A 14,744-nucleotide genomic window follows, 5' to 3' on the forward strand; every position below is an offset into this window, starting at 1 on the left:
ATACTCTCTATATAAATATATATATTTATACATATAGGTACTTAATTAAGCTGTACCCACATCCTCAGATTCCGGACCCAAAGAAACGCTGAGATAATGCATGTTTTGTTTTAAGCCATTCAAATTGGGGGTGTTTTGTGACATAGCAATAGGTAATGAATATAACCATCTCTAGAACACATCTTGCTCATTCCTTTAGTCAATATGGAATTTATTCCCTCACCAAGCCATCTATCTATCCAACTGTTTAAAGAATTCTTCATTGTTCTAGTTTGTGCCCCTGGAGCCACAAAAGATAGCCTATTATGTCCTGTACCTGACCAAACCAAGCCAAACTCACTGCTCTGAATCAATTCTAACTCAAAGTGATGTAAATAGTATATATATAGTATAGGGCAGAGTAGAATGACGCCTTTGGGGTTTCTGAGGCTAAAACTTGTTACAGCAGCAGAAAGTCTCATCTTTCTCCTACTGAGTGCCCGGTGGATTCCAACTGCTGACCAGGGACCTCACATATAAGTCAAAGTCAGCAATCATGATTTCCCAAAGTTACTTTTATCAATGATTCTTCACCAAATGTCGAGGTCCTTCAATATCCTGGTTATCTTTCCAAGGCGAGATTCCAGTCTTGTCCATGGGGCCCAGAATGAAATATTACATACCTCTGATCTGGCCAGATCACTGGGCCCCTGGCCCACAGCATCCCCTGGTTCTGGATACGACATTCTTACTGCTGCCTGAGACTGCATATGACATTGGGGGATATTTAAGGTTCCAACCCTGAGTCACACACTAATCTCCCAGTCCAAGAAAACACTAGACATCAGTCCGCAACACACAGATAAACTTGAGCCTAGTGCCGAGCTTGATTGGCCTCTCAATTCATCGGTCATTTTTCCAAACTTAGGAGAAAGGTTTATCTCCTCTAAATTCCACCAAGATTACTGTTCCACTCTCGATCCTGTCATCTGGCACACTGGACAGTCCTCTCCCATTATACAACCAGCATTTAGACCTGTCTGCCTCCTACCTTCCGGTTCAGGTCCATAACACAAATGGAGGTCAGGGCAGTGGAGAGGAGAACACTGTTTGGATTGTGGATTTTCAAAGAGCGTTGGATTGCAAATTAATCCCCAGTGATTTGACAGTCATTAAACAGATTCCCAGCCCCCGCCCAACCCCAATTTTAACTACTCTGGTTCACATAAAAAATAAAACAAAATGGAACCTCCCCTTTCCTCACTCAATTTTCTGCTATAGCTTAATTCCCATTTAAATGGTAGCCATTTAAATTGTAATGAAATACTGTTTTCTTACCTATAGTCCCCATTTCACTCCACTCGCTCCAGAGATTACTATCCTCATAGCAGTATTTATTTGTTCTGACTCTTATTCGGACTGTGGTCGAGGTATCAAGAGAAGCAGAGATCTCGAACTGGGATATCTTCTTGTATATAAAATAAAAGGGCACAAGTAATTTTTTTGGTGGAATCCTGATACAATGATCTGCCAAATTATGCACATGGTTAAAACGTAAAGATTGCAATGATCTGACTTTGATAACCTGGAGGGAAAAACAATAACAACCCACAGAACAAAGTGGTTTCTTTTTTCAAAGCTGTATAAATTGTCCATGCTGCCCCATTCCCCACCCCCCAATGGTCTCCTTAAGTCTCCGCACAAACTAGCTATATTTAAAGTTACTGACCTCTGGATTTTGACATTTGGTCTCTTCAACCTTGAAAATACAAAGAAGATGAATGAATCAAAAATGGTATAAAAACATTTTACATAATTTAGCAGTTTTCACCATGTTTTCCTTCTATCTCATTGAAAGAGGCTCAGGTAAAGGTGCAGGGTAAATTACATATCAATTACATTTATCCACCTCATATTCTTCACTAAATAAGTTTCAGATGAACTAGAGATCTAAATGTGAGATGTGAAACAGACGAATATATAAATAAATATATATGTATGTACATAACACACAATTTTAGATGCAAATGTAGGTGAAATTGTTTCATGACAATTAAATGAGATTTCCCGTAAACAGGACAAAAAACTACTATCAAGGAAATGTATAAAATAAAGCATTCTCTATATTCTAGTTAAAATCTTCTGTTCCTCAAAAGAAATGAACTTTTATTACAAAAATTAAAAGGTGACACATAGCATGAGCATTTGCAGTATCTTTCAAAGAACTTGTATATTTTACACGTCACACACATGGAAGTAGCAATGCAATGCAACTAAACCATAGAACATTTATGAAATAAAAACACAAAACCTGAAGCTATTATTTCTTGACAGATCCTCCGTCTACATCTATCCAGGGTTCCCATCTCCGGAGAACTCTGTGCTCTTTGAGTTACCCCTTGTCAAAGTGGCAGTTTCAGCGCGGGCAACTAAACGTGATTTATGTTCCATTTCAATGTGCTTTGAGTGGGTGGGTGGGTATGAATGGCTGACCTTCAGGCTAGCATCTGAGCACCCGAGTCACTGTGCCAGGAGGGTTCCCTGTTCCTAAGGAAGATGTCAAACACTTCCTATATGGTTTTCTTGTAAAAATCCTCGTTTTGAAGGGGATAGAATTGACTATATACAGACTTTATTTGAGAAGAATATGAAAATTTACTTTCCAAGAATATAGTAAGTCTATTTATGCATGAGTTTATGTGGGTTTATGAAACATGATCGTTTTATTCATACAGCTCTCATATAAATCTTATTTTATGTATGTTCAAATTCTGTTCACTATTTCCAGTGGAATCATGAGTCCAGTATATTCTCTAGCTGACAATTGTGAATATGTAGGAAAGTTATTGACATGTCCATATTGGTTTTGGAATCAAGCCCCGTTACCAAGCTTTTTGCTTAGTTCTAAGCTTTTCAGCTGATCATCTTTATTTATGCATACCAGGTTTCTCTGAAAATAATGACAATTTCTCTTTTTCATTATCAGCCTCATTTTTCTAGCTCCTGTTCTTTCAATGCTAATAATCTCCACAATAATGTTCAACAGGAGTGATTGTAGCAGGCATCCTAGTATTTTGTTTCTGACTTCATGTAAATAAAAAACATTTTATGAAAAAAAATTCTGTGTTTTAGGAACAAAAAGTGGCCTGAAAGGATGAGATCAGAGTTGTAAGGGGGACTGGGTAAGATATTCCAACAAAATCATACGACGGTCCTTGCTACCCTCCAACAAGGAGCACGTGCTTATTCATTCATAAGCAAGTGCATCCTTATGAATGGGGGCGGTCTTTTGTGCTACATTCTCAGCTTTTTCCTCACCAGTGTGGATTTACTTTTTCTTGAAAATTCTTAATAAGCCCCTGTAACTGTCCCATGTCCTATGGAAGAACCTGTCAACACTATCCCTTTGGTATTCCAAATAAATAGTCTCCATAAACTCTAGAACTGACTTTACTGCCATGAATTTAACTGGTACCGATGATTCCCCCCACTCAGAAGCCACTGGATTTGGATCTTTTTTTTTTTTTTGGATTGGATCTTTTAAAAAGTCATCGTAATGAGACTAAGACAGGTGTATTACTGAGAGAACTCATTTGTTCTTCACCCCACTGACAGCAGAGATATATTTAAATACAATCTGTTCAGACTAAACCCATATATGTATAGATTGGAACCTTAGTAACGACGCTTTACTCACCCTCATCTACGAGGAGGTACACCCACCCAAAAAGCAGGAAAAAAAAAGTCCACTTGGCTGAGCTTTCGTCGTATGCGTTTTCCCCCCCTAGGCAAGCAGCAAGCAACTCGCTCTGAGTTAGTGCTAGTGCACCCAGTGGCGCTGCCTGGGAAGTTTCTCTGTAGTCACAGTGAATTTTTTCGTTAAAGCAGTTTTGCTCGAATCTTGTATTTTGTGATGGCAGATTTAAGAGAACAGTGTGAGGCTGTAACATTTTGCTTCTTGCTCGGGGGTGGAGGGTGGGGCTGGTGAAGTGCTGCAGAAACTGTTGTGATGTTGAACACAGATTATAAGGGCAGCGCTAGGGAAAAACTCAAGTGTACGAGTGGTTTTCTCGTTTCAAAATAGGTAAAATGTCGAATGATGAAAAACCTCGTTCTGTATGTCCATCAACTTCCCGAATGGTCGAAAATGTCGACTTGGAGTTTGTTCCAGCAGGTTAGACTGTTAATCAAGTTTTCTATTTAGAGGTTCTGAAAAGATTGTGTAAGCGTGTGTGACAAAAAAGGCCTGATCTGTGGCAGACAGGGGGACTGGTTTGACACCCAGGACAATGCACTTGCTCATGCAGCCATCACAGTCCACCAGTTTGGGGCCAAAAAAACAGCATGCCTCTCTTGCCCCACACATCTTACTCATCTGACCTCACTCCATGTGACTTCATTTCCGAGAATGGAAGGGCAGTGACTTGACAATGTAGAAGAGGTGAAGAAAAAAAGAAGGGAGGAGTTGTCAGCTGTCCAAACAGATGAGTTTGAAAAATGTTTCCAAGAATGGCATCGCAGATTTGACAAATGTATTAAGTGTAATAGAGAGTACTTTGAAGGTGATAGGGTTGTTTTATTAAAAAAAAAATTAAATGCATCCCCAATAAAATCATCATTTAGTTTAAAAAATAATTTAAATACATGACTTGGGGGTGGATTCTGGTTTTGGGGGTTACCCCCTCATATATGTTACAATTTAATAAGGAGCAGATAACCCAATGGAACCCAACAGGAAAACTGTAAAGTACTTGAATGGGCCTTTACACTAGAGCAGTGGCTCTCAACATTCCTAATGCCATGACCCTTTAATACAATTCCTTACATTATGGTGACACCCTCCCCCAACCATACAATTATTTTCATTGCTACTTCATCACTGTCATTTTGCTACTGTTATGAATTGGGCGACCCCTGTGAAAGGGTCGTTGGACTCCCAAAGGGGTCATGATCCACAGGTTGAGAACTGCTACACTAGAGAATATGCAAATTTCCAATAACCAAATGAAAACTGTTTTAACCTCAGTAGTTATCAAGGAAATGCAAATTAGAACTACAAGACACCAGTGCACACGCCTACAAGACAACGCCCAGTGTTGGTGAGAATGTGAAGTACTGTACATACTCGAGTATAAGCTAACCCAAATATCAGTCAAGGCACCTAATTTTACCACAAAAACTGCATTGGGACGGACAACAGAAAAGTAGGTGAAGGGAGATGTCGGACAGGGCAAGATATGACAAAATAATAATTTATAATTTATCAAGGGTTCATGAGGGAGTGGGGAACGGGGAAGGAGGGGAAAAAATGAGGAGCTAATGCCAGGGGTTCAGGTGGAGAGCAAATGTTTTGAGAATGATGAGGGCAATGAATGTACAAATGTGCTTTACACAATTGATGTATGCATGGATTGTGATAAGAGTTGTATGAGCCCCTAATAAAACAATTTTTTAAAATTAGATGAAAGTTAAAAATAAATAAATCAATAAAATGTGCTGGAAAATTTGACTTATACTCGATAGTTTGTATATACGGTAGTTCAGATTTGGAGTTACAAACTCAAGACATTCAACTTCGTTGCTTAAACAGAGGTCAAAGCACAGATTTATTTATTTATTTTTGGCATTTGATGCCATTAACCAAATGGCTCCTGCCAGCACTTCTGCAGGGCTGAAAGGCTAACTAAGTGATGAAAGGCCAGCCTAACAAAATTTCATCCAAGGGCCAAGAAAAGGCCACTCAGGGGTTATCGTAACCCACTGTGGCCCATCTGTAATCAGAGGCCTGAGTGGGGAATCACAAGTGCTAACCATCAGTGAGGGACCAGGTTGCAAGCTGATGTACCCCAACCTCTGGGTCATCTCTGAGATAAATAAATCCCCAAATAAGCAAAACATTGCACAGATGTAAATCTCTGGGCTCTCATTCAAATACAAGTCCCTTCCACATATGTTAGTCACAAAAGGGAAAGCAAGGGCCCAGAATAGCAGGCCAGGGATGTGGAGCCCTCATTTGCTTCCTCCTCTTAACTGGTATCCAAGGCAAACCAAGGACCTAAGTAGCAGAGGTCAAAACAAGTGAGTCCAGAAAAAGCTGATGACACTCTAGGGAAGGAAGCAGCTGGTGAACATATGCTAGGAGAGATGGTGTTAAACTGCAGGACATAAACACTGAATGTCTCTATAGCTCTGATTGAGGTCAATTATCCCCGTCGTACATGAAGAGGCTTCCAAAAGTGTGTGGCAAAAATCCGTTGCATCCTTTAGCTCCATTTCTCCATGAACTGTATGGAAGCCACCTTGTATGTGTTTCCCTCAATTCCCAAGTCTGTACAGAAGGCAACTTAGGTAGCAAGAATCTACTAAGTGACACATGGTTAAGACACATGAGGCTAGGCCAAATATTCTTGGCCAATGCATACAGTGGAGGGGCTGCAAAAAGTTTGTGGACAATGGAATGAAAACATAAGATCCTCTTCCCACAACTGTTTTGAAGCCCTCATGTACAGCCAGAGGACCATCTGAAGTCATACTGGCTTTTAATCTGTGTGGCCTGTATCAAGTTACTTAATCTCTGCAGGCCTCAGTTTCTCAATAAAACGTAGGTTAAACCAGTACCCACTTCACCGGTTATAATGAGAATCGCATGAGTGGCTATTTAAGAAACACTTAATTGTACCAAACCAAACAGCAATATTGGCAATTCAAACAGAAACAAAATTTAAAGAAATACTCGTGCATGCTTTAGAGTTACATCTTCACTTAAATCTTGACTGTCACTAAAATCTAACTTCAAGCTTAACCTCTGAGACTCAATTTCTCATCTGCTAAATGGGGACAACATAACAGGCTTTAAGAGAGGAGCCCTAATGGCTTGCTGAATGATGTGCTGGGCTGTTAACCTCAAGGTCAGCAGTTCAAAGCCACCAGCTGCTACTTGGTAGAAAGACGAGGCTTTCCACTCACGTAAAGATATACAGTCTGAAAACCTGCAGGAGCAGTTCTACTCTGTCTTGTAGGGTCGCCGTGAGTTGGTTTTTGTTTTCAGTTCCTTAGGGTTACTGTGAACATTAAACGTGATAAAGCAGGTATAGTGCTTAGCAAATCACCTAGCACACAAAAACAGTCACTGTCATCAAAATTCTTCCAACTCACAGTGACCCCTGAGGGACAGGGTACAACTGCTTCTGTGGGTGTTCAGGGCTAGACAGCTTTGTGGGAGCATAAAGCCTCATCTTTCTCCCATGGAGTGGCCGGGTGGGTTCGAACTACACCACGAGGGCACTTGACACTCAGTCCATGCTAGCTACTGTTAGTAGCAGGAACAGCATAAAGTAGATAGCCCTGACTCCTCCCTACCAGAGCTTTTTTTTCAGGGGAGAAACAAGCCTACATGTGTGCTTAGGTTGAAGAGCAAGGGCATAAGTTGCTGCCAAGATGAGTTATGCGTGTAGCTGTGGAGAGAGCATGGTCAAGGCTGGAATAATGACGGCATTCTCACTTTTCTGATAACTTGCTTTGTTATAAATCCAAGCACTTTGTTGTAAATCCAAGCACTTCCCTTGCCCCCTTGTACCAAAGGGTTATCCATTTCCCTTTGTAGAATATGGTTATTACATAAATGACATGCGCTTTCCACATTGTTTGAAACTGCTCCCCCACATGGGGAGGTAGTTTTGTCAACCACACTACGCTAACTTTAAAAAAAAAAAAGCTCTTCAAAAATGGCAGGGCAGTGCTTATGAAAAGACCTCACAAGTTGAGTGACCATGAATTCTAGTACCCACCGCCTTTCCTCTTCCCACAGCGGCCTGAGGTAATCTGCCAATATGGTTCACTACTCCCTTGACCCAGAAAACCCCACAAGAACAGGCAAATCAATCAGGTCGAATCTTTGGGTCCATTTAAAAAACATCTGTGAAACTGCCCAGGCCATCAAGGGTCTGCATATCTGGAAAGCCATCAAATATTTGAAAGATGTCACTTTGCAGAAGCAGTGTGCCCTTCTGACATTACAATGGTGGAGGTGGTAGATGTGCCTAGGCCAAACAGTGGGGTTAGACCCAGGGTCCGTGGGCCAAAATGGGTGCTGAATTTTTGCTGCACATTCTTAAAAATGCAGTGTAAGGGCTGAATTTACAGATTTAGATGTGGATTCTCTGGTCACTGAATGTACCCAGGTGAACAAAGTCCCCAAGATGTGCCGCCGGACTTACAGAACTCATGGTCAGATCAATCCATCCATGAGCTCCCCCTGCCACACTGCAATGATCCTTACTGAGAAGGAACACATTGCTTTTAAACCAGGAGAGGTGGTTGCACAGAAGAAAAAGATCTGCCAAAAGAAAAAGAAGCAAAAAAACTAATGGCTCGGGAGTAAATTAAGCTTCAAATAAAAGTTAAAGCAAGAAAAAGGAGGGGAAAAAAGACCTCAAATACCTCTCAGAGGATGGGAGTGGACAATGACCAGACATCTAAAGTGTTATTTACGTAAAGATATGAGAAGCATTTTGTAACTTCTATGAGGACTGAAAACAATTGAACCAGAGAATTTGCCCCTGTGCAAGATGCTAGGCCGCCTTCAAAAACCAATACAAAAACCATTTGGTTTCTATCCCTTAAAACTCAAATGCCTGCAGGGCTAGGCTGGTAGCAAACAAAGAGTTGACCTTGAGGTAACACCTCAAGGGCACTACAATTCTAAATCTGGGCCTAAAAGGTGGGTGGGGAGCACACTTAACAACCAAACAAAGCCCTACTTTGTGGTCCCAACATCCACAAATAGGTATAAGGCCCATTTGGGACCTCTACTCCACCGGGGAACAATGAGGTTAATGACACCTTCGGGGTTAGTATATTTCCTGTTAGCAAGAATTGCCTAAACTAGGATCCCTCAGAAAGCACTGCTACACAAATCTTTGGAACCTTTATTACACCAAAATATCAAATTGTACAGCTACTTTTTCATTTCTTTCCAAGGCTGTTTAGACATTGACTTTCCTGGATCTGACCAAGTGTAAAGGTACAATGACATCCCTAATGGTGACAACAACCAAAGTGTCAGCTCTTATTTATCTGCCAATTGGGACCTCTCTCTCTAATTTTAACTGCTAATTATCATAAGGTTCAAATCTAGAAAATATTTTTATACCAAGAGTAGCGGCCTCCGTTAATTTCTCCCCCCATAAACAGATTCTCTGAAAACATTCAATTTCTAGATTTAAGATGAAAATATATGGAAAACACCCAAACTTGCCATTTTTTTAGAACTATTAGTTGCTTTTGCTATTATAGATACCTGCAAGCACATCGGGAACTTCCAAACTTACAGATTTATACAGAAAATGAACCATGAATCATTTTGAGGGTACTCAAAAATCTTAGATTGTTCACAAAAACTAAAGTAATTAAACCTCTGTCCACAGAGATGATCATACTTGCAATAGTAAGCTCTGACAAAAGAAAAAATAGCAAGCTATGGAGAATGACATTACAAAAGGAGTCACTTATCAAAAATACCCCAAAAAGGTAATTACAAAATAATCCAGAAAAGGAAAATCACTAGCAAAAATATCTCAAATGGGATAAAACTGCTCCTCCCTGATCTTTCACATTTGGTTGCTAGAGTTGAACTATGATTTTGAAATGATTAGAATTTTTTCGATTAAAAAGTAGTATATTAAACTGATGTATAGAACAGTTAGCAAAAGGTATAAAGGGAAATCTACATACAAAGGCAGATCAAAACCATCACTCTAACAAAAACTCACAATGCAAAAATACTATAAAACTTTTAACAACCTCTGAACCTGCTCCTAATCCAAGCTTTTGGCAGAGAGAAAAAATATATAACAGAGGGCCAAGTTTTGTCATGCCTTAAAAAACGGGCTTGGGCTGTAGACCACAACTAAACCTGGGGAAGATTTTCAGACATGCGAGGCTAACAATTTTATCTGCCCCCTTAGTTAGCAAATTATCTAACAAAAGAAAAAAGAGAGACCTAAACAGCTCTAGTGCTCTGGTAAGCCTTATTCAGAAGTCTTGGGGTTTTTTGCTGGTTCCGCCACAAGTTCCTTAGCAAATTCCTTCTTCTGAGATGTTCCAGTCGGTTGTGCCACGTTCTCAACTTCAAATGGAGTTGTTCCCGTTGCAAACGTGCTCAAGTCGGGTATGGAGCTATAAGTGGTAGCCGCCAGGGGAGGGCTGGTGCTGGACTGGAGCTTTTGGCCGCCCCTGTGGCTGGTGCCACGTTGAGACATGGCGCTGCCCTTGTCGAGGGCAGCACCTTCCCGGTCCACTGGGGTAGCCTCTTCTTTCTCTTTCTAATCTCTAAAACTCAAATGCCCACATGGGCCAGGCTGGTAGCAAACAAGAGTTGGAGCAGTCTCAGTGACCTTGAGGTGACACCTATGGACACTACAATTCTAAATCTGGGCAAAAAAAGGGAAGAAAAAAAGGACACTTAACAAGCAGACAAAACCCTACTTTGTGCTCCCAACAACATCCACAAACCTCATCTCCACAGGGGATCAATGAGGTTAATGACACCCTCGAGGCCAATCGTAGCAACCTCTAGTTAGCATTCTTTCCTGTTAGCAACAATTGCCTACACCAAGATCCCTCAGAAGCACCGCTGCCCAAATTGTACAGCTACTTTTTCATTTCTTTCCAAGGCTGTTTAGACATTGACTTTCCTGGATCTGACCAAGTGTAAAGGTACAATGACATTCCTAATGGTGACAACAACCAAAGTGTCAGCTCTTACTTACCTGCCAATTGGGACCTTTCTCTCTAATTTTAACTGCTAATTATCTAAGGTTCAAATCTAGAAAATACTTTATATACCAAAGGTAGCTTCCTCCGTTATTTTTCCCCATTAAAAGGATTCTTTAAGGTGAATATAGATGGAAAACACCTTAACTTGCAATTTTTTAGAACTATTAGTTGCTTTTGCTACTATTCATTTCTGCAAACACATAAAGAACTTCCAAACTTACAGCTATGTACACAAAATGAACCATGAGTCACTTTTGAGGGTACTCAAAAATCTTAGACTGTTTACAAAGAATAACAATTAAACCTCTGTCCAGAGATGAACATACTTGCAATAGCAAACTATAAAGAATGACATTACAAAAGGAGTCACTTACCAAAAATACCCCCAAAAAGGTAATTACAAAATTTCAAAATATTCCAAAAAAGGAAAATCACTTACAAAAATATCTCAAGTAGGATAAAACTGCCCCTTCCTGATTTTTCATATTTGGTTGCTGGAGTTGAACTACGATTTTGAAATGATTAGAATTTTTCTATTCAAAAGTACTATATTAAGTTTGTGTACAGGACAGTTAGCAAAAGGTATAAAGGGAAATCTAGATATAAAAGGCAGATGGAAACCATCACTAACAAAAACTCACAATTCAAAAATACTATAAAACTTTAAAAAAACAACCTCTGAACCTGCTCCTAACCCAAGCTTTTGTCAGAGAGAAAAAATATATATAACAGAGGGCCAAGTTTTGCCATGCCTTAAAAAATGAGCTTGGAGGGGAAAAAAACTGGCTTGGGCTGTCGACCACAACTAAACCTGGGGCAGATTTTCAAACATGCGAGGCTAACAATTTTATCTGCTCACGTAGTTAATAATCTACTTGAGAAAACAAACTAACAAAACAGACCTGAATAGCTTGGTGCTCTGGCAAGTCTTATTCAGAAGTCTTTTGGGTTTTTTCCTGGTTCTGCATGGAGTTCTTTAGCAAATTCCTTCTTCTGAGATGTTCCAGTCGGTTGTGCCACGTTCTCAACTTCAAATGGAGTTGTTCCCGTTGCAAACGTGCTCAAGTCGGGTATGGAGCTGTAAGTGGTAGCCGCCAGGGGAGGGCTGGTGCTGGACTGGTGCTTTTGGCCGCCCCTGTGGCTGGTGCCACGTTGAGTCACGGCGCTGCCCTTCTCGAGGGCAGCACCTTCCAGGTCCACTGAGGCAGCCTCTTCTTCCTTTTCCTCCCAGAGCCCCGAGGCCTTTGCAGCTGAGGAATGTGCAACTTCAGGTGTCTCAGCCCAAGGATCGGGTGCCTCAGCCTCCCCAGAATCCTGGGCTGCTTCCGCTGGCACCTGCTTTCTGGAGGGCTTACTCCCGGGCCCAGGGAGGTCTAGTTCCTCAGAACCAGGTGACGCAGCAGTTGAGCTCTCCTTTAATGTTGTGTCCTCGGGAAAGTTGGATTGGCTGCTGATGCTTTTGGTCTTGAGGACCGTCTGTAACTGCCTCTCTTGCAGTTCCTCCAGAGCCAGGGCGTCCTTCTCCGTGGCGGCAGTGGTTTGAGGGAAGTCTCTGGACGTCACCGATGGGCTGCCCGAGGGGTGAGGTTGCATGAGGTCGGGAGGGGTGTCAGATGAGTCAGGCATCCAGGAAAGTTGGAACACAAAAACGTCCGGGTCAAGCTCCCTGTGGCTGAGCGAGGCTTCGGGCCTCTGGTCCACCTTCAGCATCTTTGGGCTCGACGGGCTGGACTGCGGCAAGGCCCTCTTCCTGCTCGAGAACCCACAGGGCGCCTGGGACTTGGGCGTCAGATAGTTGGCGAAGGCGTCCCTCTGTTGAGACACCTGCATTGGTACCGAACCAAACCCGCTCCACTCGTATGGGTTGCCTCTGGGCGGAGAGATGTTAAAACCCGGGTAGCTCACCAATTTGGAGAGATCATAAGTGGCACTTTTATGCGGTGGCAATGCGCCTGGTTCCGCGTTACTTTTCTGCTGGTCCTGGAATCTTTTTACCAAATTTGATACAAAACTGTCTATTTCATTGCGATATTGCTCGGCGATCGCATTATTCATACACAGAATTTGTAATAAAGGCCCATCTATGTCAGTATTGCTCATCAGTATTCCACTGGGTTGAGTCAGAATGCTCAGTTTTCTTTTAAGTTCTAGGTTCTCGGCACGGAGCAGCTCCACCTCGGTGTACTCCCTTGGCCAAAGCGGTTCCCGCAGCTCCGGGACGCCACCGCGCAGTTTCTCCTCCGCCTCCTGCACCTCCACGTCGTCATCCACCACCTTGACCTTGATCTCCTCGGCGTCATCCACATCGATTACCTCGTCGTCTTCGACCTTGACCTCCACGGCGTCATCCAGAACGATTACCTCGTCGTCATCCACCACCTCGACCTTGACCTCCACGGCGTCATCCAGAACGATTACCTCGTCGTCATCCACCACCTCGACCTTGACCTCCACTGCGTCATCCAGAACGATTACCTCGTCGTCATCCACCACCTCGACCTTGACCTCCACGGCATCATCCAGAACGATTACCTCGTCGTCATCCACCACCTCGACCTTGACCTCCACGGCGTCATCCACAACGATTACCTCATCATCATCATCCACCACCTCGACCTTGACCTCCTCGGTGTCATCCACCACCTCGATTATCTCCTCCTCCTCGTCATCCACATTGATTACCTCCTCCTCCTCGTCAGCCACCACATTGATTACCTCCTCCTCCTCGTCCTCAAACAGAGTGTGCATGGGGGTCTGAATCACATTATCAGCCTCGTCGAAGGCCTGGAACAGCTCTCGGTCACCTGAATCTCCCTCCGCTGCCATTTTGAGCTGGAGAAAAGACTCCGGAAGAGGTGGAACCAACCACGGGCTCCGCAAGGTTTGTGGGGTGGCGCCACTCGCTAAGGCTCCACCCCACATAGGGTCATACCACTTGGAATGGTTTCTTCCAACACCAAGCTACGTATTCTCAGCATATCCCCTCCAGTTAGGTCTGTACACTTCCGTATCTCTAACCTATGCATCGGAATGGACTTAGCAGAACGTAACAACATCACAGGGGTGCAGGTGGCGCCAGAGAGGAAAAGGCTAAGCTGTTAACCAAAAGGAGGGCAGTTCGAACCCACTAGCTGCTCTGTGAAAGATTCTGTAAAGCTTTACCGTCTCGGAAACATGAGATTCCTTCAGTGTCACTGAGTCAGAATCTAATAGAAAGCAGGGTATTTGGGTTTGCGTTAACCATTTCCTGAACCCTGCGATTTATATCCCATCAAAATAACAATCTGGGCATTTTTGAAGAACTCAAAGTCATGCTCTCTTTCAATGTTCACGGAGCTTGAGGGGCAAAAAGCAGTCCCCAGGAGCAAGATCTAGGCTGGTGGGTGGATGGGGTGAGGTTTCCCAATGACATCCTTACGGAACACCCCTTGGCTACCCCTTTGAAGAAGGAAGTGCAGTGCTGTCATGAGTGAAACAATTCCCTGGATACAACTTCCCTGGCCTTTTCCTCGCCTATGTAGCATTCCATTGTCTTACATTTTGTTAGTGATAAACCCTCTGATCATCCTGTGTCCTTCGAGAAAATCTATCAACATGACCCCTTTGGAATTAAAAAAAAAAAAGTCCCCATACCTTCCGGCTGACCTCTCTGCTTTGAATTCATTTTTGAGCTCTTCCTGACCTTCCTTAAAATGCTTGATCCATCTTAACAATGGAGCTGCATTCCCATAATCGTGCTGCCAAGTGTCCATAATTTGGGAAGATGTCCACTTAAGTTTTGTTACAAATTTGATATTAGCCTTGAGCTCACAGTAATTTCCCCCCATGGCAAAACAAAAACAAAAACTACCTCCCCCCTTTTTTAAGGAACCCTAATAAGACTTACTAGCTGCCATCGAGTCATTCCTGACTGATAGCAACCCTCTAGGATGGAGTACAATTACACCTGTGGGTTTCTGAGACTGCCAGTCTGCACAGAAGTTGAAATC

The 14,744-nt window shown here is 42.5% G+C and overlaps 1 protein-coding gene across 1 annotated transcript in view; it reads right to left on the reverse strand.

Annotated features, from left to right (window-relative positions):
- The window catches only part of IL13RA1 (interleukin 13 receptor subunit alpha 1), a 77,072-nt gene that overhangs the window by 19,237 nt on the left and 43,091 nt on the right, over positions 1–14,744 (reverse strand). The window contains exons 7-8 of the mRNA XM_045298559.1: positions 1,709–1,738; positions 1,318–1,447 (exon numbers count right to left, since the gene is read on the reverse strand). Of these exons, the coding sequence (XP_045154494.1) occupies positions 1,318–1,447; positions 1,709–1,738 (160 nt within the window). The remainder of the gene's footprint in view (positions 1–1,317; positions 1,448–1,708; positions 1,739–14,744) is intronic.

The sequence above is a fragment of the Echinops telfairi genome, unplaced genomic scaffold (genome assembly GCF_000313985.2).
Source record: "Echinops telfairi isolate 266 unplaced genomic scaffold, ASM31398v2 ScPeMD7_7427;HRSCAF=8465, whole genome shotgun sequence".
Classification (NCBI taxonomy): Eukaryota; Metazoa; Chordata; class Mammalia; order Afrosoricida; family Tenrecidae; genus Echinops; species Echinops telfairi.